The sequence below is a fragment of the Lynx canadensis genome, chromosome B4 (assembly GCF_007474595.2).
Source record: "Lynx canadensis isolate LIC74 chromosome B4, mLynCan4.pri.v2, whole genome shotgun sequence".
Lineage (NCBI taxonomy): Eukaryota > Metazoa > Chordata > Mammalia > Carnivora > Felidae > Lynx > Lynx canadensis.
This window is the reverse complement of record NC_044309.1, coordinates 63,922,840-63,947,168: the sequence shown is the minus strand read 5'-3', so window position 1 is coordinate 63,947,168 and position 24,329 is coordinate 63,922,840. Positions and strand designations below refer to the sequence as shown.

The following is a 24,329-nucleotide window of genomic DNA, read 5'->3' as shown; positions in this document are numbered from 1 at the left end:
AAAGAACATCCAATGGAAAAAAGACAGCCTCTTTAACAAATGGTGCTGGGAGAACTGGACAGCAACATGCAGAAGGTTGAAACTAGACCACTTTCTCACACCATTTACAAAAATAAACTCAAAATGGATAAAGGACCTAAATGTGAGACAGGAAACCATCAAAACCTTAGAGGAGAAAGCAGGAAAAGACCTCTCTGACCTCAGCCGTAGCAATCTCTTACTCGACACATCCCCAAAGGCAAGGGAATTAAAAGCAAAAGTGAATTGCTGGGACCTTATGAAGATAAAAAGCTTCTGCACAGCAAAGGAAACAACCAACAAAACTAAAAGGCAACCAACGGAATGGGAAAAGATATTTGCAAATGACATATCGGACAAAGGGCTAGTATCTAAAATCTATAAAGAGCTCACCAAACTCCACACCCGAAAAACAAATAACCCAGTGAAGAAATGGGCAGAAAACATGAATAGACACTTCTCTAAAGAAGACATCCGGATGGCCAACAGGCACATGAAAAGATGTTCAGCATCGCTCCTTATCAGGGAAATACAAATCAAAACCACACTCAGGTATCACCTCACGCCAGTCAGAGTGGCCAAAATGAACAAATCAGGAGACTATAGATGCTGGAGAGGATGTGGAGAAACGGGAACCCTCTTGCACTGTTGGTGGGAATGCAAATTGGTGCAGCCGCTCTGGAAAGCAGTGTGGAGTTTCCTCAAAAAATTAAAAATAGACCTACCGTATGACCCAGCAATAGCACTGCTAGGAATTTATCCAAGGGATACAGGAGTACTGATGCATAGGGGCACTTGTACCCCAATGTTCATAGCAGCACTCTCAACAATAGCCAAATTATGGAAAGAGCCTAAATGTCCATCAACTGATGAATGGATAAAGAAATTGTGGTTTATATACACAATGGAATACTACGTGGCAATGAGAAAAAATGAAATATGGCCTTTTGTAGCAACGTGGATGGAACTGGAGAGTGTGATGCTAAGTGAAATAAGCCATACAGAGAAAGACAGATACCATATGTTTTCACTCTTATGTGGATCCTGAGAAACTTAACAGGAACCCATGGGGGAGAGGAAGGAAAAAAAAAAAAAAAGAGGTTAGAGTGGGAGAGAGCCAAAGCATAAGAGACTGTTAAAAACTGAGAACAAACTGAGGGTTGATGGGGGGTGGGAGGGAGGGGAGGGTGGGTGATGGGTATTGAGGAGGGCACCTTTTGGGATGAGCACTGGGTGTTGTATGGAAACCAATTTGTCAATAAATTTCATATATATATAAAAAAAAAAAGAATCACAAAACAAAACAAAAAAAAGGAAGCGAAGCTTAGAGAACAAAAGCAATTTTTCAACACCACATAGTTGGTAAGTGCCCCACCTCAAATTCAAACTTAGGAATGTGTAACTTCCAAAGCATGTTCTTTCAGTTCATGTCAACAAACATTTTTTAATGTCTGCTTTTGGCAAGACACTGTGCTGGGTGCTGGAGATTCAAAGATAAATGACAGACAAAAGAAAGCCCCCTCCTTGTAAGGACTCACAGTTTATCTTCTCCATAGTGCTGGAAATGTCTGAATAAAGGCTACATTGACCATGTAGAGATACTGGAAAAAGAATTGTTGAACTAGGAATGGTCTTTACCAAATAATCACTAAAAGCCTTCCTGCCCTAAAAGTTTGTAGATATGGATTCTTAATGGTAGATTAGATGTATTCCTAAAATGTTGGCATCATAGGTTCCTGGAAATTAAGCCACTGGTATATCATGAAATTTGGTGTATAACAATGAGGGAAAATAGTAAGAGTTTCAAATGTAATAAAAATCATATGGATTAAGCAGCTTTTAAAATATAAAATGGCACACTAAAAACCAAAAAAATCCCTAGGAATAAACCTAACCAAAGAGGTGAAAACTCTATACACTGAAAACTACAGAAAGCTTATGAAAGACATTGAAGAAGACACACAAAAAAATGGAAAAATATCCCATGCTCCTGGATTGGAAAAACAAGTGTTTTTAAAATGTCAATACCACCCAAAGCAATCTATGTATTCAATGCAATCCCTCTCAAAACAACACCAGCATTCTTCACAGAGCTAGAACAAACAATCCTAAAATTTGTATAGAACCAGAAAAGACCCCAAATAGCCAAAGCAATCCTGAAAAAGAAAACCAAAGCTGGAGGCATCACAATTCCAGACTAAGATGTATTACAAAGCTGTAATCATCAAGACAGTATGGTACTGGCACAAAAACAGACATTCAGATCAATGGAACAGAACAGAGAACCCAAAAATGGACCCACAAACGTATGGCCAAATAATCTTTGATGAAGCAGGAAAGAATATCCAATGGAATAAAGACAGTCTCTTCAGCAAATGGTGCTGGGAAAACTGGACAGCCACATGCAGAAAAATGAACCTGGACCACTTTCTTCACCATACACAAAAATAAACTCAAAATGGATGAAAAACCTAAATGTAAGACAGGAAGCCATCAAAATCCTACAGGTGAAAACAGGCAAAAATCTCTTTGACCTTGGCCACAGCAACTTTTTACTCAACATGCCTCCAGAGGCAAGAGAAACAAAAGCAAAAATGAACTATTGGGACCTCATCAAGATAAAAAGATTCTACACAGCAAAGGAAACGATCATCAAAACTAAAAGGCAACCGATGGAATGGGAGAAGATGTTTGCAAATGACATATCAGATAAAGGGTTAGTATCCAAAATCTATAAAGAACTTATCCAACTCAACACCCAAAAAACAAATAATCCAGTAAAGACTTGGGCAGAAGACATGAATAGACACTTCTCCAAAAAAAGACATCCAGATGGCCAACTGACACATGAAAAAATGCTCCACATCACTCAACATCACACAGTGAGATACCATCCTCACAGCAGTCAGAATGGCTAAAATTAACAATGCAAGCAACAACAGATGTTGGATAGGATGTGGAGAAAGAGGATCTCTTTTGCACTACTGGGGGGAATGCAAACTGGTGCAGCCACTCTGGATAACAGTATGGAGGTTCCTCAAAAAACTAAAAATAGAACTACCCTAAGACCCAGCAATTGCACTACTAGGTATTTATCCAAGGGATTCAGGTGTTCTGTTTCAAAGAGGCACATACAGCCCAGTGCTTATAGTAGCATTATTGACAATAGCCAAAGTATGGAAAGCGCACAAAATGTTCATTGACAGATGAATGGATAAAGAAGATGATACACACACACACACACACACACACACACACACACACACACAATGGAGTATTACTCAGCAATCAAAATGAATGAAATCTTGCCATTTGCAATGATGTGGATAGAACTAGAGGGTATTATGCTAAGCGAAATTAGAGAAAAACAAAGATCATATGACTTCATTCATGTGAGGACTTTAAGATACAAAACAGATGAACATAAGGGAAAGGAAGCAAAAATGATATAAAAACAAGGAGGGAAACAAAACATGAGACTCTTAAATACAGAGAACAAACTTGAGGGTTGCTAGAGGGGTTGTGGGTGGGGAGGATGGGCTAAATGGGTAAGGGGCATTAAGGAGGACACTTGTTGGGATGAGCGCTGGGTGTTATACATAGGGGATGAAGTACTGGAATCTACTCCTGAAATCATTTTTGCACTTATGCTAACTAATTTGCATGTAAATTAAAAAATAAAAAAGAAAAGAAAAAAAATAAAATGGCCACATCCCAAGGGGCGCCTGGGTGGCTCAGTTGGTTAGGGGACCAACTTCAGCTCAGGTCATGATCTCACAGTTTGTGAGTTCGAGCCTGGCGTCAGGCTCTGTGCTGACAGCTCAGAGCCTGGAGCCTACTTCAGATTCTGTGTCTTTCCCTCTCTCTGCCCCTCCCCTGCTCATGCTCTGTGTCTCTCAATAATAAATAAACGTTAACAAAAAAAAATTATTTAAAAAAATGGCCACATCACAAAACTAATAATAATATTCCAGTAAGTTACAAATTTAGATAATGTACTAAAGCTTCATATATTTTGCTAGAAATTTCATTAGCGTGAGGCAAGACTGAGAGGCGGGAAACTTGTGCTCTTGGCAGTATAGTGACACGACAGACACAGTCTAGATGAGAGCGACTTTCTGAGTTCCAATCCTGGCTTGTCACTTACTGCTCACATGCTTTGGACAAGTTATGTGACATCTCTGTGATTTATGTGCCCTGTCAGAAAATGAAATTGTATAATAGAATCTACCTCAACAGGGTGTTATAAGGATTCAGCAAGTTAATCCATGTAAAGAATTTAGAAGAGTGCCTGGCATATTATCTGGCAGTCAATGTTAAGTTATTTGCATTTTAAAGTATAGGTTTAATCTCTATTAAGGTCAATAATCCATTTTATAACTCCAATCTTCTGCATTCTACCTGAAGGGTTCTATCTCCCATAACATCTCTTTTTCACATATACACCAATTCTGGTTAGGAATACCGGTAAAAGTGCATTGTATGCTTCGTAAAATATTGCAGTAAATTCTGACTTACCTTACTAACAACTGAGAGTATTCAGTATTATTAGAAGTTTCATTATCCTGTTTTATGATTTTATCAATGTGGATTTTACTTTAATACAAAGTAAGTGTTCAATAAATATTGTTCAAATAAACCTATTCAGGCTATTGTCTACATGTTACACCTATAGGTTGGAGAGAGAAAAATGAAAATCAAATTTGTTTACTAAATATCTGCTTAGGCACTATAGTAACCTGTTCTCTTTAAGCTCTCACCAAAATGATGCTGATCAAGGCAACCCAAGGGTTTTTTTACTGGCCCTGTAGGATTAACCCCTAATTTGGTTCTTTAGTTGGGGTGATATTTTTTCTTTATGCTCTCTATACTTCAAAAAATTTGTTAAAGCAGTTTACCATTAAAGACACACATACAATCAGGATGATAAAAATGGGAAGAATTATATGAAAAATCTGAGTTTTTACAGTTAAACATAGTCCTGGAGCTTCTTAACAACCAAAGCAGAAAAAAAAGCATACTGTAATTCCTACTGCCTGATTCATATCTCAACAGAAAGAATTTTCAAGGTAATAAATTCAAAGAGGTATTTATCTGATGTTTCTTTGACCTAAGAATATAGATCAACATAATAAGGGATATTTTCAACAATGTTTTTATGGAGGATGCAGAAAATTTTTAATGATAACAGTTTATGTTTAATATGTACTGTATTTACTATATGATAAAATAAGCTTCTACAAATACCATGAATATAATTGTAAAACTTTTAGCAGAGCTGAGACTAGAATATTTATTTTCTAATACCTAGTTCAGAAAATGTTCTATTTTTTTTCTACTATATTATCCTATATCTACCATATATGGAAGAGAATTTGACCGTGGAATTACACATGTATACAAACATGTGTCAAGCTTCTATAATACACATGCAACATTTACAGAAACACACATCTTGGCCAGTACCAACAATCCTACTGAAATAAGAGATGAGTAAATAAATGAGTAAATAGTTTACTGCCAGTAAATAAATGTGATTCCATCAATTAAATTCACATAGCATCTGTCAAGCTGATGATTTACTACATCTTGTGTTGGTTATCCTTCTGTATTTCCCATGGCCCATCAGGTTATGATTTTTTGTTTTATGATCTCTCTTCCAATCATTATGCATCATTCCACGCTCAGAGTACAAAAATAAAAAAATAAAATTGAGCGTACAATAAAAACAAATCTGGGGTTTCAATTTAACACCAGACATCAAAAGTCTATGTCAATACAAACTCCCAGTTAGAAAATAAATGTCATGGGGATATAATGTACAGTATGGTGACTATAATTAATAATACCGTATTATATATTTGCTAAGAGAACAAATCTTAACAAATTTTTTCATCACATGAAAAAAAATTTTTTTTAACTATGTAAGGTGATGGACATTAACTAGACCTATTGTGGTGATCATTTCACAATATAAACATCAAATCATTACCCTGTATCAATCATTGTATAAATATCAATCATTATGCTGTATACCTGAAACTAACATGTTGTATGTCAATTATATCTCAATAAAAAAGTTTATATCAATATACCAAAAAGTAGAATTTATTCCTTTTCTTCTTTTACAAATGTACTCAGCTCTAAATGCTAATAATTTTACTAGGTACTTGAAAACATGAGGCCTGGATGAAAACCTGCAGGCCTCCAAATATAGTAATACCAGTAGCTTCCAGCCCATCAGAAAGAACACCAACAAATATCTTGTTGGCACACTTAGAAGAACAGGAAATTGACAACTGGGGTTTTTTTTCTTTTCATTAACTAATAAACCTGAATGAATACACTCATAGGCTAGATTGCCTTATGTATATTTTAGATTAAAAAATACATAAATTTGGATATAGCAAGTTATTCTCTTGCTGCAAATCAACTATTGTATAGAAATAGAGGATTATAACCCAGTGATTCATTCAGCAATTCCCCAAATTGTGAGCCGTATGATTATGATACTCCTTTCCCTAATTTGGGGCCAGCCAAAAAGTTTAAATTAGTGGTTCTTAATGCATGGTCTCCAGGGCAGCAGCCACAGCATCACCTGCTGTGAAACTGTAAGAAGTGCAAATTAATTGCGTTCCACCAAGACCTCCAGAATCAGAACTCCTGAGGGTGGGGCTAGGGGTCATGTTTTGATGTGTTTTCTAGGTGACTCTGATGCTCACTAAAATTTGAAAACTGATCTGAATGAATGGCTCCTCAAAATTTTTTTCTTTGCTCCCTCAATTCATTCATAACTTATACCTTCACTCTTCAGTACCGACTCCCACTGGTGATCGTAAATCTACTCCCTGGAAACTCCACTCAAGCGCAGCTTGTAGTGAGAATGCTTGGTCAATCACCACTGCAATGCCTCCACAGAGAAACATCTGTGGATTTTCTGCCCTTCCCCAACCCTCACTGCTTGTTCCTCAGCTCTAGCTGCTGTGCACAGTGAGGGTGTGTGGCTTTCAGAGGATCCATCTAATTAGCAATTGAGACCGCTTGACTCACTGGCCATGGGAATTCTCCACAAACCAACTGCCTGTGTGTGCCCATGGTCCCGTGTTGCCTGTGTCACACTGCATCTGCCAACTTGCCACGTGAACCTTCTGCTCCACGTAAGCCCCTGGTGGATGTCCAGGGACTCACTTGATCCAGGATGGTAGCCTGTAGCACTACGTGATCTTGGGTCCACTTCTGTAGTGGACACCTGTCTCACAGGGAAGCCTGGGGCTGAAAGGGTGAATGGCAACTCCTTAGGAGGAGCAGGGTCTGCTACCATAAAGGGTAAGCAAGTGATGGCCCAAACCCAACACTGATAGATGCATCAAATAAAGAACTAGAGAGGAGCTTTGTTTTTAACCTTCACTTGCATTGGAGGAAAAGGAGGCAGGGTATCTTGAAAACTGTCTCATGTTCTTCTCAGTACCCAGCACTAATTTCCACTTGGGTCGGCTCTTTCTTGGTCTCTAGAAATCATATTACTATTCTTGGGCATGTCCAAAGAGAATGAGCTAGGTAAAGCAGAAACCTTACTGTAATATGCATTTAGTTCACTGTAACATGGACATGTGGAAATGCAAATTATTTATTAAATGCCAACAAATTTAGGACAATTTACATCTCTATTTACAAAACCCTATTTGTAATGTCACTAATTTCAGGAGAAAAACATCAGTGTATTATTTCTCTTGTATTTTACAATATTTAACAATTCTTTCATTCTACCCTTTTACATTACTAAAACACTCAACTGAAAAGCCCACTTGGTTCATCATTCTCTTCTGCACTGGTATAAGAATTCGAGGACATCTGTACCTCCTCTATAGCATTCACATCCAAAAATGGAGTGAATGACTTAATATGAAGTTTCCAAAAATGCTCTTAAAAGGGTGTGGTAGATTAAGCTGTTCCCAATATCCCCCCTCCACTAAAGAATGACTCTGCCACTCTGAAAATGATCTGGCACGTGATGCTGCCATGGAAAAGCTGAAGAGAGTGAGTCCAGAAGGCCCAGCAACTGAGGAAGGCTCCAGGACCTAATTCATACCAGCTGTAATCTGCTGCCTTCTCTACAGCCAAAAAAATAGTTTATGGCTCTGCATTGTCAGACTCTACGACCCCACAGACACTCCCCTGGGGTCTCACTCCCCAGTGAGAAGAGTCCCGAGCCAACACGACTGTCATTTTGAATTAGTGCTGACACAGAGCATCACAGCCAGCTTTTTCTCCACCTTGTATTAAAACAGGTAAAGGGGAGAGGAAGTGCTAAGGTCACAATATTTTTTAAAAACCTTTGCAGAAAAGCAAGGCCAATTCCCAACTACTCGATAAATGGACTTCCAATTCTTAACAAACAAGAAGACAAAAAAGCTCATCTCAGAACAGGCTGTCATTTCACTAAACAAGAAAAATCACTAGCATCAGTATTATGTGCTTTGTGTGTTTTATTCCTCTCTCCTAAAAAGAATTTTATCTTATTTCTCTCTCCCACAAATCTCTCACAGGGAGTTGGCTGTTTACCTCCTTCAGATCCTGCACGACAGCCGTGAGCCTCTCATTTTCTGCCTGAACGTTAGTGACCACAGCCCGGCTCTGTTTCAGTTCGTTCTGCATCTCCAAGATCTTCCCCAGATAGTAAGCTTCCTTCGATGCAGACTCTTGCAGAAGTGTTTCCTCCCGGGTCTCTCCATCCTCAGCAACCTTCCGGTGGATGGAGAAGGACTGCCCAAATGCCTGCAGAGTATGTGAAAAGAAAAAGAGTGCCCGATGAAATGCACCACAGCACTATTTAAACAAACTCCGGGAAATGTTTGGTTTTTAGTATTTTTAGAAAAGCTACTCTACAAGACTTCTGGGAGCAAAACAATACATTTTATGTAACAGTCTAACTGCTCTCACTGATACTTGAAATAATTCACTCAATTAGTAAGGGGAAAGAAAATTTTTAAATGTCTTGCTAAAAATATATATAATGACTTAAAGAAAACCTGAAAAACACTGCTTGTTTTATGTTACAATTTTCTTAAACCAAGCCTATTAAGGAACAGACAGTTCAGTGCTAACGAGGCCAACAAAATTCACGTTCTCACTCTCATTCTAGAAAACAATCCCAAAATTATTTTTCAAGGAAGAAAATAATAGTTTCATTAGCTTTCGAATACATTAGTGGTAAGAATATACCAATTAGGAACAGCACCCTGAAGAGAGGAAATCCCCAAACAGCATTCAAATTGCACACTACTAAACACACACACACACACACACACACACACACACACACACATACAAAAGAACTGTAATCACTGTGTAAGAAGATATGTATCTACATATACAGAATAAAAAAGAAATACAGAATAAACCAGAAACTAATGATACTGGTAAGCCACAGAGGGCGAGTGGGAGCAGCAGGAAGGAAAAGTGATATAAGGGATGAGGGATACTCACTTTCCTGAGCACACCTTTTCATCTAGCCCTGATTCTCACAACTCTAGTAATGTTTCACACACCTTCCAAATAGTAACTAAAACCAGTGACCCCATGTGGAACACAAAAAGTAACCAATGTTCCTAGCTGTACTACAAATGAACAACTTAACCATACTGAGAGGAGTGGAGAGCTAATTTTGGAAATCAGTGTATTTGCTGTATACTGTAAAGCTAAAGACAAAAAGAACTGTACCCAACTACTATAGTCAAGCTAGTAAATTCTCACAGGGATTATGGGATCACAACTCTAAAAACTTCTTTATACATACACTAGGGTTGAGCAAATAAATAACTGTATTATTGATAATGGAAGCCAGGTTTCTCACTGTTGGAGAAAGTTACAAATAAGGAAAGGGAGACTTCTGGAAGGAAACTGGTGGTACTGTGTTGTAATTAGAAGCATCAGGGTGAACTTACAGTCTTTAATAGGTAGATAAATATTCACAGATGAACAGATGGAGAGAGACATTTATGCATGTGCATACACACGCACATATTTCCTAACTCTGCCCTCTGAGAGGCGCAGTAGCAAGGACATCTCAGCAGCCAAGAACATACCTGCACCCAAATTTTGTTTCTAAATATCAATCTCCAATTAGAAGAATTAGGGCTCGGGGGGCACCTGGGTGGCTCAGTCAGTTAAGTGTCCTACTTCGGCTCAGGTCATGATCTCATGGTCCATGAGTTCAAACCCCACATCAGGCTCTGTGCTGACAGCTCAGAGCCTGGAGCCTGCTTCAGATTCTGTGTCTCCCTCTCTCTCTGCCCCTTCCCCGCTCACTCTCTCAAAAATAAACGTTTAAAATTTTTTTAAAAAAAGAAAAGATTTAGGGCTCGGGGCACTTGGGTGGCTCAAGTGAGCATCCAACTTCGGCTCAGGTCATGACATCACAGTTCACGAGTTTGAGCCCCGCATCAGGCTCTGTGCTGACAGCTCAGAGCCTACTCTGGATCCTCTGTACCTCCCTCTCTCTGCCCCTCCCCTGCTCACACTCTCTCAAAAATGAATAAACATTAAAATAAATAAGTAAATAAAAGAACTAGGGCTCTTTGGAGAAATAACCCATTCTTGAACTAGAGCAAAATGAATTTCATACATCTTGTGGTGCCAAAGAGTAAGTAACAAAATGCTTTCAAAAAATGATAGGGATCTGTCAAAGGACACAAGAGCCTACCAGAAGGGGCTCCCAATGGCCAAATCTGGGATAATTTGGTCAATAAAATAAATAATTACAGTAATGAATTATAATCCATAGAATAATACAGTCATGAGTCCACATTAATAAAATAACTGAATAAATGAGGGAAGAAGGAATTGCTCTTCCTTATAGTAGAACTCTAATTTTTAGGTGTAGTAGGAATGGTGGAGATAAAATATATCATCATTTGGCAAACACCAAGTAATCATTGTTGCAGGCAAAAATGATCAATGGAATATAAAATTCATAGGCCAAAAGTATGATGAGAAACAGGATATTTGCATAGCCTTAAAGTATCTTCTCCCATGATACTTATAAATTCCAGTTGGAAAAATGGGAAACTTGCAGTGGAGAATCCTGATCACCTTATGTGACCAAAAGTTAGATCAGCAGCAATGAAACATACTGACATCATGTACTCTCTAATATAACACAATAAGAGGGGACGGCATCTCTTCTGTGGTATTCTTGCCAAAAACATATAAGCCAATTCTTATCATCAGAATGCATCAAACAAACCATAACTGGAGGACATTCCACAAAAGTATTGGCCAGGACTCTTGAAAAGTATTAAGTTCCATAAAAATAAGTAAAGACACCTCTAGACTAGGTGAGACTAAGAAAACATGACAATAAAATGCTATGTGGGAGTTTGGATTGGATCCTAGACCCGAAAAAAGACATGAGTAGGGCAACTGGCAAAAATGAAATAAATTCTTTATATCGGTTAATAATATTGTATCAAAGCAAGTTTCTGGTTTCCATAATTTTCCTATGGTTTTGTACGATGGGGGAATTCAGTGTAGTATTTTTGGAGTTTTTTCTATCTCTGGAGTTATTTCAAAATGAAAAGTTACATAAATAGGTATAGTTTCTACCCTAAAGAATTTGGTAGATCTGATAAAATAGTGGCATAAAGAATTATGAAGAATAAATGTACTTGAGGGGTCCCTGGGTAGCTCAATCAGTTATGCATCCAACTTCAGCTCAGGTCATGATCTTGCATTTTGTGAGTTTGAGCCCCGCGTTGGACTTTGTGCATACAGCTCAGAGACTGGAACCCACCTTGGATTTTGTGTCTCCCTCTCTCTCTGCTCCTCCCCCTCTTGTGTGCCCTTTCTCTCTCTCAAAAATAAATAAACATTAAAAAATTTTTTAAAAAAAGAATACATGTACTTCAACACCAATGGAATACTATATTTAATTAGAAGTACTTTGGGTATTTACCCAAAGAACACAAAAACACTAATTCAAAAAAATATATTCACCCTTATATTTATTGCATTATTATTTACAATAGCCAAGATACAAAAGCAACCCAAGTATCCATCAATAGATGAATGGATAAGAAAGATGTGGTATACACACACACACACACACACACACACACACACGCACACACATATACACACACTGGAATATTACTCAGTCATAAAAAAGAATGAGATTTTGCGATTTGTGACAACATGGATGGACTTAGAAGACATTATGTTACGTGAAATGAGTCAGATAGAGAAAGACAAATACCATATGATTTCCTTATATGTGGCATCTCAAAAACAAAACAAAACAAACAAAAAGCAGAAACAGACCCATAAATACGGAGAACATACTGATGGTTGCCAGAGGGAGGGGAGTGGGGGTATGGACAAAATGGGTGAAGGGGAGTGGGAGACAAAGTCTTCCAGTTATGGAATGAGTAAGTCACCGGGATGAAAGGTACAGCATGGGGAATACAGTCAATGGTACTGTAATAGCATTCTACGGTGACAGATGGTAGCTACACTTGTGATAACCACAGCATAATATATAAAGTTACTGACTATGTTGTACACCTGAAACTAACGTAACACTGTATGTCAACTATGCTTTAATTAAAAAAAATAGTACTGAGGCTTTATTATGTATGTAATGCAATTTTGTTCTGAAATTTAAAATGTCATAAAATTATGCTGCTGGACTTCATACAGGCTGGAGTTAATCTGGAAAATTGTTTGACATCATTACAAACCTGAAGGCAGAAAAGGTGTGTGTTGATCCATTACAAGGGAAATCATTAAAACTTAGGAGGAGACAGTATGATTTCATTATTTCAAAGACTCTTCTTCAAATTATACTCATAGAACAGAAATTTAAAAAATAATAACCTGCAAAACTATGTCTCAGTAAACTATCTTCTTTAGAATTTCTACATAGATCAAAATCAAAAGATGGTTCCTAAACATCAACTGAGAAGGAAACATTCCAGTATGGACAGATGGACGTTCATCTGCACAGAGTGGAACATTCATTTTGGTGTTTGGCTTGTTAAGTCTCCAAACAGAAATAAAGTCTTATTTGAGTAGCCAAATTTCTAGATGTAGTAATAAACATATAGACTCATGAGCAGATGAAAAATTATCTTCAGAGGTGATGTTTACTTTGCTTTTCCATCAGTAGTGGTCAAATTCTGTGAGGGCAATTCTGAATTCATTACCCATTAGAAAGCCTTTGGAGGGGAGAGGTCTGACAGCACACTTCCCCATGGTGACCTGGTGAAGTCTTCACCTACCTTCCCCCTAGCAAAGGAACCCTGACTACATAGTTAGGCATTAGTAAAATTTACAATTAGCATTAACTGTGTCAAGCACCTCAGCTACCTTCTTTTTTACAACCTATTTTTCCACTTCTTCATAAGAGAAAACTGCCAGAGGACATATTCTTTACTCTTCCTGAGTAAAATCAATAGACTTATTAGGCATTCAAAAATGGGGGTCATATTATTCTCAGTACGTAAGCAATGCTCTCTTGGTAGCTGAAACAAACCCTAAAGTCTTAACAGCAAGTGACTGTGCCTCTCCACCCCTGACATAAAGTTTTAAAAATTATACTCTGGGTCCAACACCAAAGGAGATAAAATTTTTCAAATATATACATAGAACAGATTTCAAAAAAGAATCAAGAACTGAAATTGCAAATATAAACATTTTGATGACTCTTTACATTTACTGCAGCTCAGAACCTTAACTGAACATATGGGCTTCCAAAGTTAGTCATTATTTTAATGAAGAACTTGGCCCTTCATTGGACCTGATTTAAAAACCAGTGAAAGTATGCAAGGTTATCCAAGGACATTAACCATGGTGTTTCTCACTTGAAATAGAAAAATAATAGCAGTGCTGCATAGGCTACAGAAGCCCCATGATCTACATTTGCAAATGCACTGAGTGCTAACTCTACTCAGAAAATACCTGCAATTTAGAAAGGAAGAAAAAAGGAGAAAACACTCCTACTTTACCTAATTCCTAACTGTCAGTAACTAGAATAGGATGGGATACCAGCTGACATCTATCATTTGGTTAACTGTCAAAGTGCATTCATCAGACCTGTCTGGCTCTGCCAGGTAGCTTCCTCCTCCATCACTACTCCAAGTATATCCCGACAAAGCTGGACCCAAGAGAAGACAATCTTCTTCAAGGCCATTGAAGCTGTATCCTTGGCAGAAATCACAAAACTAGCTTCGATGTCTATGTATATAGGCAAACCCAGGGTAGTCATGCCTCTAGTTATCTTTCAGACAGCAAATACTTTTATGTACTGCAATCATTTCATGGGTAATTTTCATTTGAAATTAAGTCAGGTAAATTGATATTTCTATACAATTTTGGAATGTATTAGGATTTAATTGTAGAATATTATCTTCATATATTCCATTATAATGGAATCACAGTTGCTTTCAATTACATACCAATGGAAGTCCAGTTAGCTACAAAATAGTTTTTTCCTTTCTCATCCTACTCACATGACTTCTTAACCTAAAGACAACTGATATTTTTTACCTTCATGTTCAGGACAATACACTAGCTGTTAAGTGGAGTTTTCATACTTATTATCCTTCTTAATATGAATGATAAAAGAAATAAAAGTTTGGCTAGTGTATTTAATAATGTTACATTATCTTGAAAATATGTGTCCTCGGTTACAGAATTTTCATTCTTTCATCTTAAAAATTGTGGCAAAACAATATACTAAATCATCCAAGGACATCAGACAAAATCTTTGTTTATTTCAAATATTAAAATCTATTCATTCATTTCATTGATCTAAGTGCTCAACAAGTACTTACAGAGAACTGTAATAGGCACTGCTTTAAGCACTGAAGATCTGCAATGTTCTAGAAAAAAGATCTCTGCTAGTGGGAGCATACATTCCAGTGGAACATAAATAAATCAGTAAGTATGTGGCATAATGTTGGAAAAGTTCTAGAAAGAAAATGAAAGCAAGCATAAAAGCACAGAATAGCACTGCCTAATAGAACTTTCTGCAAAGATGTATCTATGTTGTCCACTAACCACTAACCACATGTGACTGATGGGCTCTGAAATTGTGGCCAGAGTGACCAAAGAATTGAATTTTTTCATTTTATGTAATTTCATTAATTTTAATTGTCACATTTGGCTAGTGGCTCCCATGTTGGACAGAACAGGGATAGAGAGTAAGGCAGGTGCCCACCCATTTAAACAGCACCATCAGGGAAGGGGGTGACCTTTGAGCAGAACCTGAACAAAGGAGGGAGAGTGAGCCAGAATCTGGCCTTTCCCCTCAGCAGCAAGCCTAAATTTCGGTGTTACTAAACAAGAATTACTGCAGTGCCATGGCACCTCTTTAAAGGACTATCAATGGCAGTCCTTCAAAATCTCTACTACATGTAGCACTTTAAGATCTGGGTGCATCAGGAAATATTGAGCCATGATTTAATATGTAGGAAAAAACGGTTGGCAACTAACCTATCATTGTAACCCATCCTCTCCAATGAACAACTTTATCTTCTTTAACATATAGGGGCACCTGGGTGGCTCAGTCAGTTAAGCATCCGACTTCAGCTCAGGTCATGGTCTCGTGGTTTGTGAGTTTGAGCCCTGCATCAGGCTCTGTGCTCACAGCTCGGAGCCTGGAGCCTGCTTTGGATTCTGTGTCTCCCTCTCTCTCTGACCCTCCACTGCTCACACTCTGTCTCTCTCTCCCTCAAAATAAATAAACATTAAAAAAAAAAAACATGTAAACATATAATAAAAACTATCTGACCAATTATACTTCTCTGTTGCCTCAGCTGGCCAGGAAATTCAGCATTAAGTGCTCTAGAGCAATTAACTAAAATATCTTAAGTTTCTGGCATAACTCTCTCCTGTTTTCTCTATACTGTTTTGAGTTTTTGTTGTATTTACCCCCATGGCATGGGCTTATTTTATTTTGATCTACTTCAAATACTTTTGGAGTAGAAAGGATAGGAGTCATAATCCCATCAAATGGTTTAAATAATGTTGAATTACCATTTCTTTGAAATTTAAGCCTTAAAGAAAGCCCATGTTAAAGATTATAGTCTGAGAGTTTAAGAGAACTGAGAGTTCTACTAAGGATTCACTCATTCCGTGGGAAATAATGGGTCCAAAAGATTTCATAAAGTGTGTGCATAACACACACAGGAATAAATGAGCTACACTTGTTAGAAGTGACTGAGAAACATTTCCCAAACGACTTATTCCAGCAGGAAAGTATCTTAGAGGGTATGATCCAATAACAAGGGACGAGATCACTGGAGGTGAGACAACCCAAAAGTACCCAGCTGGGAAAAATCGGTTTCCATGACTCATGGCTCAAAAGTTACTAGGAGTCCTAGGGTATCCTTGACAGTGAGAATCAAGCCTGATCCTTGAAAGGGCACATGTACTCATAAGAGGCAGAAGAGGTCAAGGGCATGGGCTCCTGAGCTAGAGCAACTCTGCCACTTCCTAACTGTAGAGCACTGGACAAGTTACTTAATATCTTAAACCTCAGTTTTCTTATCTCATAGGGTTATTGTTAGGCTTAAAAGAGAAAATCTATGTATCGCTTGGAACAGTTCTTGGTACAAATACAGTAAATGCTCAAAAATTACTGGCTATTATCAGGAGGAAGAAAACGTGCTTTGGAATCAAACACATTTGGGTTTAAATAAGCCTCTTCTGAAATGTCTGGCAAGGTTTTGAATTTCTATGTCTCAGTCCTCACATGTACATAAATGAGAATAATACCATCTACCTTAAAAGTAAAAACAGACTGGCCCTCAAAGGTAAGGGTATCAGAGAAGAGGTATAAAACCCATACAAAATACCTTGCACACAGTAAAGGCTTACTAAACACCGTCTGCCCCTGCCTCTCACCTCCCCTTTAGAAGTCTCAGGTCTGGTGTGAGGTTCTCTGCGAACTTGTGCATGACTCAGGGGGCTGTTCTTCTCTCCGTGGATCACAGCTCCCTGTGCATTTCTGAAACCCTAAACCTCTTACCGGAAAGGGGGTTCTGATGTACGCTTTTTCTTATTAAGCCATTCAAAATGTAAAAACAAACAAACAAGCAAAAAAACAACAGAAATGTCTCAAGGCCTAGGCTCTAAAGTTTACTTTAGCAAAGAATTCAGCTTTATCTTCCTTCAGTGAGAACTTGCAACTCTTCCTTAACTTTCCCTATCTTTTCTGACTTTTAACCTAACTCCTATCTCATTGTAAATTCCATCCATCTTGGAAAAACAAGATATCTATGATAACTTGAGTTATTGCCTCTGATATTTCCAAGTGTAATACCTAACAGCCTATCATTCACATATATATTTACTTAAAGCCTAGATGAGGGCGCCTGGGTGGCGCAGTCGGTTAAGCGTCCGACTTCATCCAGGTCACGATCTCGCGGTCCGTGAGTTCGAGCCCCGCGTCAGGCTCTGGGCTGATGGCTCAGAGCCTGGAGCCTGTTTCCGATTCTGTGTCTCCCTCTCTCTCTGCCCCTCCCCCGTTCATGCTCTGTCTCTCTCTGTCCCAAAAATAAATAAACGTTGAAAAAAAAAAATTAAAAAAAAAAAAAAAAGCCTAGATTTTTTTTTGTATTCTTGATGGTTTATAATTGGCACCTTCTGTCTTGGTAAACAAACCCCCTTTTATTTTTTTTTAAGTTTATTTATTTATTTGGGGGGTGGGGCAGGGTCAGGGCAGAGAGAGGAGAGACAGGATCCCAAGCAGGCTGTGCACTGTCAGCACACAGCCTGAGGCGGGGCTCAAACCCATGAACCATGAGATTATGACCTGAGCCGAAATCAAGAGTCAGACGCTTAACCAACTGAGCCACCCAGGTGCCCCAGAACTATTCAGGCAGCCTTTTAAAACTATTCAGACTTTTCTTTTCTTTTCTTTTTAACATTTATTCATTTTTGAGAGATAGAGCGTGAGTGGGAGAGGGGCAGAGAGAGAGGGAGGCACAGAATCCAAAACAGGCTCCAGGCTCTGAGCTGTCAGCACAGAGCCCGACATGGCGCTCCAACTGACAAAGTGTGAGATCATAACCTGAGCCGAAGTCAGACACTCAACCGACTGAGCCACTCAGGCACCCCAGTTCAGAGATTTTTCTAAATGTTGTTGTTATATATTGAACATACACAAAGAAAATTTATAACAAAATATAAGCACAAAAAATAACATCAAAATTAATTTCTGTAGTTTAAAAAAAAAGACCATGATTTGTTAGTCTCAAAAGTTTCTATTTGCCCTATCTCCCTCATTGCACCCCAACGCCCCCCAAGTAAACACTATTCTGTATTTACCATTTCCTTTTTTGTAGTTTACCATATATGTATGTATTTGTAAATAATATATTGTTCAATATTGCTTGTTTTTGAAGTCCTACAATGGAATCATTCCATATGCATTCTTTTGTAATTTGTTTTTTTAACTCGTTTACATTCCTACAATATAATTTTGATTGGTATAGCTGTAATTCATCTTTTTTCATTGCTATATTCTACTGAATAACAAATATATAAATATATACCTCATTAAAATTTTTTTTGAATGTTTATTTTTGAAGGAGAGAGAGACAGAGCATGAGCAGGGGAGGAGCAGAGAGAAATGGAGACACAGAATCCAAAGTGGGCTCCAGGTTCTGAGCTGTCAGCACAGAGACCCATGCGGGGCTTGAACTCATGAACCGCGAGATCACGACCAGAGCCGAAGTCAGACATTTAACCGACTGAGCCACCTAGGCGCCCAATTACCTCATTTTAATAATCTATTCTCCTGACAATGGATAATTGGATTGCTTCTAGTTTTTTGATATAAACAATGTAGCTCTGGATATTCTTCTGCCTATCTCCTCGGCTAATACTTCTCAAAATACGTGTGGTAAGGAACAGTTTTATTTCCAATCTTTGGTGGACTAATGCTTTTGTAAAATGCAATAAAAATAAATTACTATAAGCATACACCGACCATATGACCTAACTGTTCCATTCCTAGGTATTTATTTACCCAAAATAAATGAAAGCATGTGTCCACATAAAGATTTGTACATAAATATTTATAGCAACTTTTTTAAAAAATTTTTTTCAATATTTATTTTTGAGAGAGACGGAGACAGAATGCGAGTGGGTTAGGGGCAGAGCGAGAGGGAGACACAGAATCTGAAGCAGGCTCCAGGCTCCAAGCTGTCAGCACAGAGCCCAACGCAGGGCTCGAACTCATGAGTTGTGAAATCATGACCTGAGCTGAAGTTGGATGCTCAACCAACAGAGCCACCCAGGCACCCCTATAGCAACTTTATTTGTAATATACAAAATGAGAAACAACTCAAATGTCCACCGATAGGTGAATGAATAAACAAATATGGTAGAGCCATACAATGGAACATTACTCGGCAATGAAAAGGAATGAACGTTGATACATGCAACGTATGCAAAATAATCATGCTGAGTACAAGAACCCAGACAAAACAAGAGTGTATACTGTCAGATTCCATTTACATGACATTCTAGAGAATGTAAAAGAATCATTAGTGACAGAAAGCAGATGAATGGTTGCTCTGAGATGGGATAGGGGGTGTTGAGGAAGGGGTGTGGAGGGGCAAAAGGGAGAGATCATCAAGAGGCATGAATATATTTTAAGGACTGATAGATATGTTCATTATTTTGGTTGTGGTAATGGTTTAATAAATGCATGCATATGTCAAAATTGAACAAACTGTTCACTTTAAATATGTGCAGTTTGTTGCAAGTCAATTATACCTTAATAAAGCTGGACAAACATAAATTGCTAAAAATGTGAGAAGAAAAATACAAAATACAGGCCTCAATTCTTTTTAAGACTATTTTTTTAAGAGCACTTTTAAGTACACATCAAAATTGAGAGGAAGGTTATGGAGATTTCCCATTATTCCTTGTCCCTACGCAGGCATAGCCTTCCCCACCAGAGAGGCACATTTGTTACAATCAACGAACCTACACTGACACATCATTATCATTCAAAGTCCATACTTTACATTAGGATGCACTCTTGGTGTACTTTGTATAGATTTAGAAAAATGTATAATGACATGTAACCACCTTCATCATACCAAACAGTTTCACCGCCCTAAAAATTCTGTGTCCTGCCTACTCATCCCCACTAGCTCCTGGCAACCACTGATCTTTCCACTATCTCCATTGTGGTTTTGTCAATGTCATATAGTTGGAATCATACGTATGTATTTAGCATTCTCAGATTGGCTTCTTTCATTTAGCAATATGTATATAAGTTTCCTCCATGTCTTTTCATGGCTTGATAGCTCGTTTCTTTTTAGCACTGAATAAGATTCCGTTGTTTAGAGGGACTACCTTTTATTTATTCATTCATCTACTGATGGACATCTTTGTTGCTTTCAAGTTTTGGCAACTATCGGGACACCTGGGTGGCTCAGTCGGTTAAGCGTCCGACTTCAGCTCAGGTCATGATCTCACAGTTTGTGGGTTCAAGCCCCATGTCGGGTTCTGTGCTGACAGCTCAGAGCCTGCAGCCTGTTTCAGATTCTGTCTCTGGCTCTCTCTGCCCCTCCCCTGTTTGTGCTGTCTCTCTGTCTCTAAAATAAACAAATATTAAAAAAATTTTTTTTTTAAGTTTTGGCAACTATGAACAAAGATGCTGTAAACATCCATGTGCAGGCTTTTTGTGGATATGTTTTCATATCCATATTCCTTTGGATAGATGTCAAGGACCGTGATCACTAGATCATATAGCAAGAGTATGTTTAGTTTTATAGGAAACCCCCAAATTGTCTTCCAAAGTGGCTGCATCATTTTTCATTTGCACCTGCAATGCATGGGGGTTCACAGTGCTCCACATCCTCACCAGCATTCACTTAACCAATTTTTTATTAATAAATGTAAGAGACATAAAATTGTATTTCAATAAACTTAACCAGAACAAACATAACGTAGAGTAAAAGAGGATTACAAAAGGATTATAAAAACTGTACCTCACTGAAAGTGTGATTAATATAAACTATATTTATCTTGGTACAGACCTGCACGAAATAATTTGCAAACAGTGCTGGTCCCCAGATATACTTTGAATAGCATTATCCTAAATCACAAGTGCAAAAGTTTCTCTATAATGGTACAGCCCTAGTGGCCTATTAGAATCACCTGTAAAGTTCTTGAAAACAGACACACAGACTCCATCTCCAAATATTCTGAGTTAACTGATTTGGGATAGAGATTCCTAAGCATTCATGGTTTAAGGCACACCTGGTGTCTCAATAATGTTTTCATGGCACCCCAGGACAAAAGAACTACTGAACAACTCTTTCCTAAATAAGTATTTATGTCCTAACAATGTAGTAGGTGTTTGAAAAACTAACGTATGTACACCATGTGAGCCAAGGCTCCTGGAGCCAGTGTGGTACACCAGGGGTTGGAAAAAACGCGCTAGGCAAAGAACTTGCAAGATCAGGACTGAAATACATTAAAGTGGGTTATTTAGCCACAATGGAGATCATGGAGTCTGGCAAGATGGCTTCTCCCAAGAGCACGCTGAAAGATGCACAGATGATGGCACAAATCCTGAAGATATGGGCATTACAGAATATAAGCCAAGAGTTATAAATCAGATGGAGTTTGCCTTCCGATATGTGACCACAATTCTAGATGAAGCAAAAATTTATTGAAGGCACGTTAAGAAAGCTACTGTTGATGCAAGTGATGTGTGATTCGCAACCCAATGTAATGCTGATCAGTCTTTTACCTCCCCTCCCCCAAGAGATTTTTTTATTAGACGTTGCAATGCAAAGAAATCAAACTCCTTTGCCAGTAACCAAGCCATATTCAGGTCCCGGGTTGCCACCTGAGAGATACTGGTTCACTGCTCCAAACTATAGACTTCAGTCTTTATTAAAAAAAAAAAAAAAAAGGCATCTACTTCTGTGAGAAGAATAACAGTTCCACAGTTAATTATTGGTTCAGTTACTAGCAGACCACGATGTAGTAGACTAGTAGACCCACACTTGCCATGCCAAACCCACAAACCCACACTGTGTCAACTAAATTCGGGACTCCAATGTTCCTCACAGAGCAAAGGTTTACAGTCCTGTGCTGCCCACTGCACAGTCCCGAGCTGATAAAGCATCAATTTCTGCAACACCCACAGTTCAGAACATTCTGGTTAATCCATCATTAATTGGGTCCAAAAACATCCTTATTACCACTAAAATGGTGTCATCACAAAGTACTGCTAATGAATCATCAAATGCGCTGAAAAGAAAATGAGAAGATGATGATGATGATGATGACAATGACAATGACGACTATGATAATTTGTAATCTGGCCTTGATGCTTTAACACTTATACTTGGTCTTGAATCCACTGTACTGAGATTAAACATGTATGTTCGGTGTCTTCGAGTTGTGTTGTAAAAAACGTAAATGGTATTTAATGAGTAAATACAGTTATCCTTTCTGATCGAGATGTTGCATTTTCTTTAAAAGGATTAGTAATGGTTTTTCATCAGCCTTTAAGTGTAAAAAATAAAGTTGTCACACTGAATAGATACTTCTCCAAAGAAGACATCCAGATGGCAAAGCGACACATGAAAAAGTGCTCAACATCACTCATCATCAGGGAAATACAAATCAAAACCACAATGAGATACCACCTGACACCTGTCAGAATGGCTAACATTAACAACGCAGGCAACAACACATGTTGGTGAGGATGCGGAGAAAGAGGATCTCTTTTGCATTGTTGGTGGGAATGCAAGCTGGTGCAGCCACTCTGGAAAACAGTATGGAGGTTCCTCAAAAAACTGAAAATAGAACTACCCTACGACCCAGCAATTGCACTGCTAGGTATTTATCCAAGGGATACAGGTGTGCTGTTTCGAAGGGACGCATGCACCCCAGTGTTTACAGCAGCACTATTGACAATAACCAAAGTATGGAAAGAGCCCAAATGTCCACTGATGGATGAATGGATAAAGAACACGTGGTATATATATACAATGGAGTATAACTCGGCAATCAAAAGGAATGAAATCTTGCCATTCGCAACTATGTGGATGGAGCTAGAGGGTAGTATGCTAAGCAAAATCAGTCAGTCAGAGAAAGACAAATGTCATATGACTTCACTCATAGGAGGATTTTAAGACACAGAACGGATGAACACAAGGGAAGGGAAGCAAAAATAATATAAAAACAGGGAGGGGGACAAAACATAAGAGACTCTTAAATATGGAAAACAAACAGAGGGTTACTGGAGGGGTTGTGGGAGGGGAGGATGGGCTAAACGGGTAAGGGGCTTATGGAATCTACTCCTGAAATCATTGTTGCACCATGTGCTAACTAACATGGATGTAAATTATAAAAGACAAATAAATTACAGAAAGTAAAAAAATAAAAAATAAAAAAATAAAGTTGTCATTCATAAAAAAAATCTAATGTATGCAAATTTAAAGAAAAAATAATATTCTAATGTCATTCTTAAATAACCATAATTATTTACTAATGAGATGTGTGTATCCACTGGGCACTGCACAACTTCTCAAACCTGGAATCAGACTGGACCCTGTCACCCTCATTTCCTGTTACACATTGATTTTCGCATGGCATCTGCTTTTTATTAGCAACCACTGAAAACCCAGCTTTGCAAAATATTGTGCTAAAAAAAAAAAAGAAGAATGTAGCCCAATCTGATATTGAAACTGTGAACTGAACTATCTGGAGCTAGTAGCTCACACAGTGTCAACAGAGGCCAAGTATCACCGTGTTGCCCTCAAACAAATATATGTGAATATCCCTTGGTCCTCTGTGGGGCTGCCGCAGTGCCCCTGGGCACCCTGGGCACACAGTTTGGTATCCACAGGTCTGGGGTAAGTCCTTGCCTAAGTATTTCTGACACACTCATTTTGAGATTTTAATGTAAGGAAGGGTTGAGGACCATGGGTCTGGGGTGCGGACCAGGAGCCGAATGGCCAGGTTGCAGATCACACACAGCTCTGCTCGCCCCAGCAGGGCTGCAGGGGACTCCAATGCTGGACCAACTCACACTGCCACCAGCAGTGACCGAGAGTTCCTAATGCTCCACATCCTTACTGTTTACTTTAAGACTTTAAAGTTTTTACCACCTTGGGGAGGGTAAAATAGTACCACCTAGTGGTTTAATTTGCATTTCCATGATTACAAATGAGGTTATGCATTTTCATATTTTTATTAACCATTCACCTTCCCATTTCTGTGTGGTTTCTACTCAAGGCTTTTTTTTTTCATTTTTCAACAGAGTGTTT

General features: G+C 38.4%; 1 protein-coding gene and 1 pseudogene across 3 annotated transcripts in view; one reads left to right on the top strand and one right to left on the bottom strand.

The window, feature by feature from the left end:
* Positions 1-24,329, bottom strand: part of BICD1 (BICD cargo adaptor 1) — a 260,628-nt gene that overhangs the window by 140,363 nt on the left and 95,936 nt on the right. For all 3 annotated transcript variants that reach the window (XM_030322126.1, XM_030322124.1, XM_030322125.1), the window contains exon 2: positions 8,581-8,793. In XM_030322126.1, the coding sequence (XP_030177986.1) occupies positions 8,581-8,793 (213 nt within the window). The remainder of the gene's footprint in view (positions 1-8,580; positions 8,794-24,329) is intronic.
* LOC115518575 lies at positions 21,550-22,371 on the top strand (annotated as a pseudogene).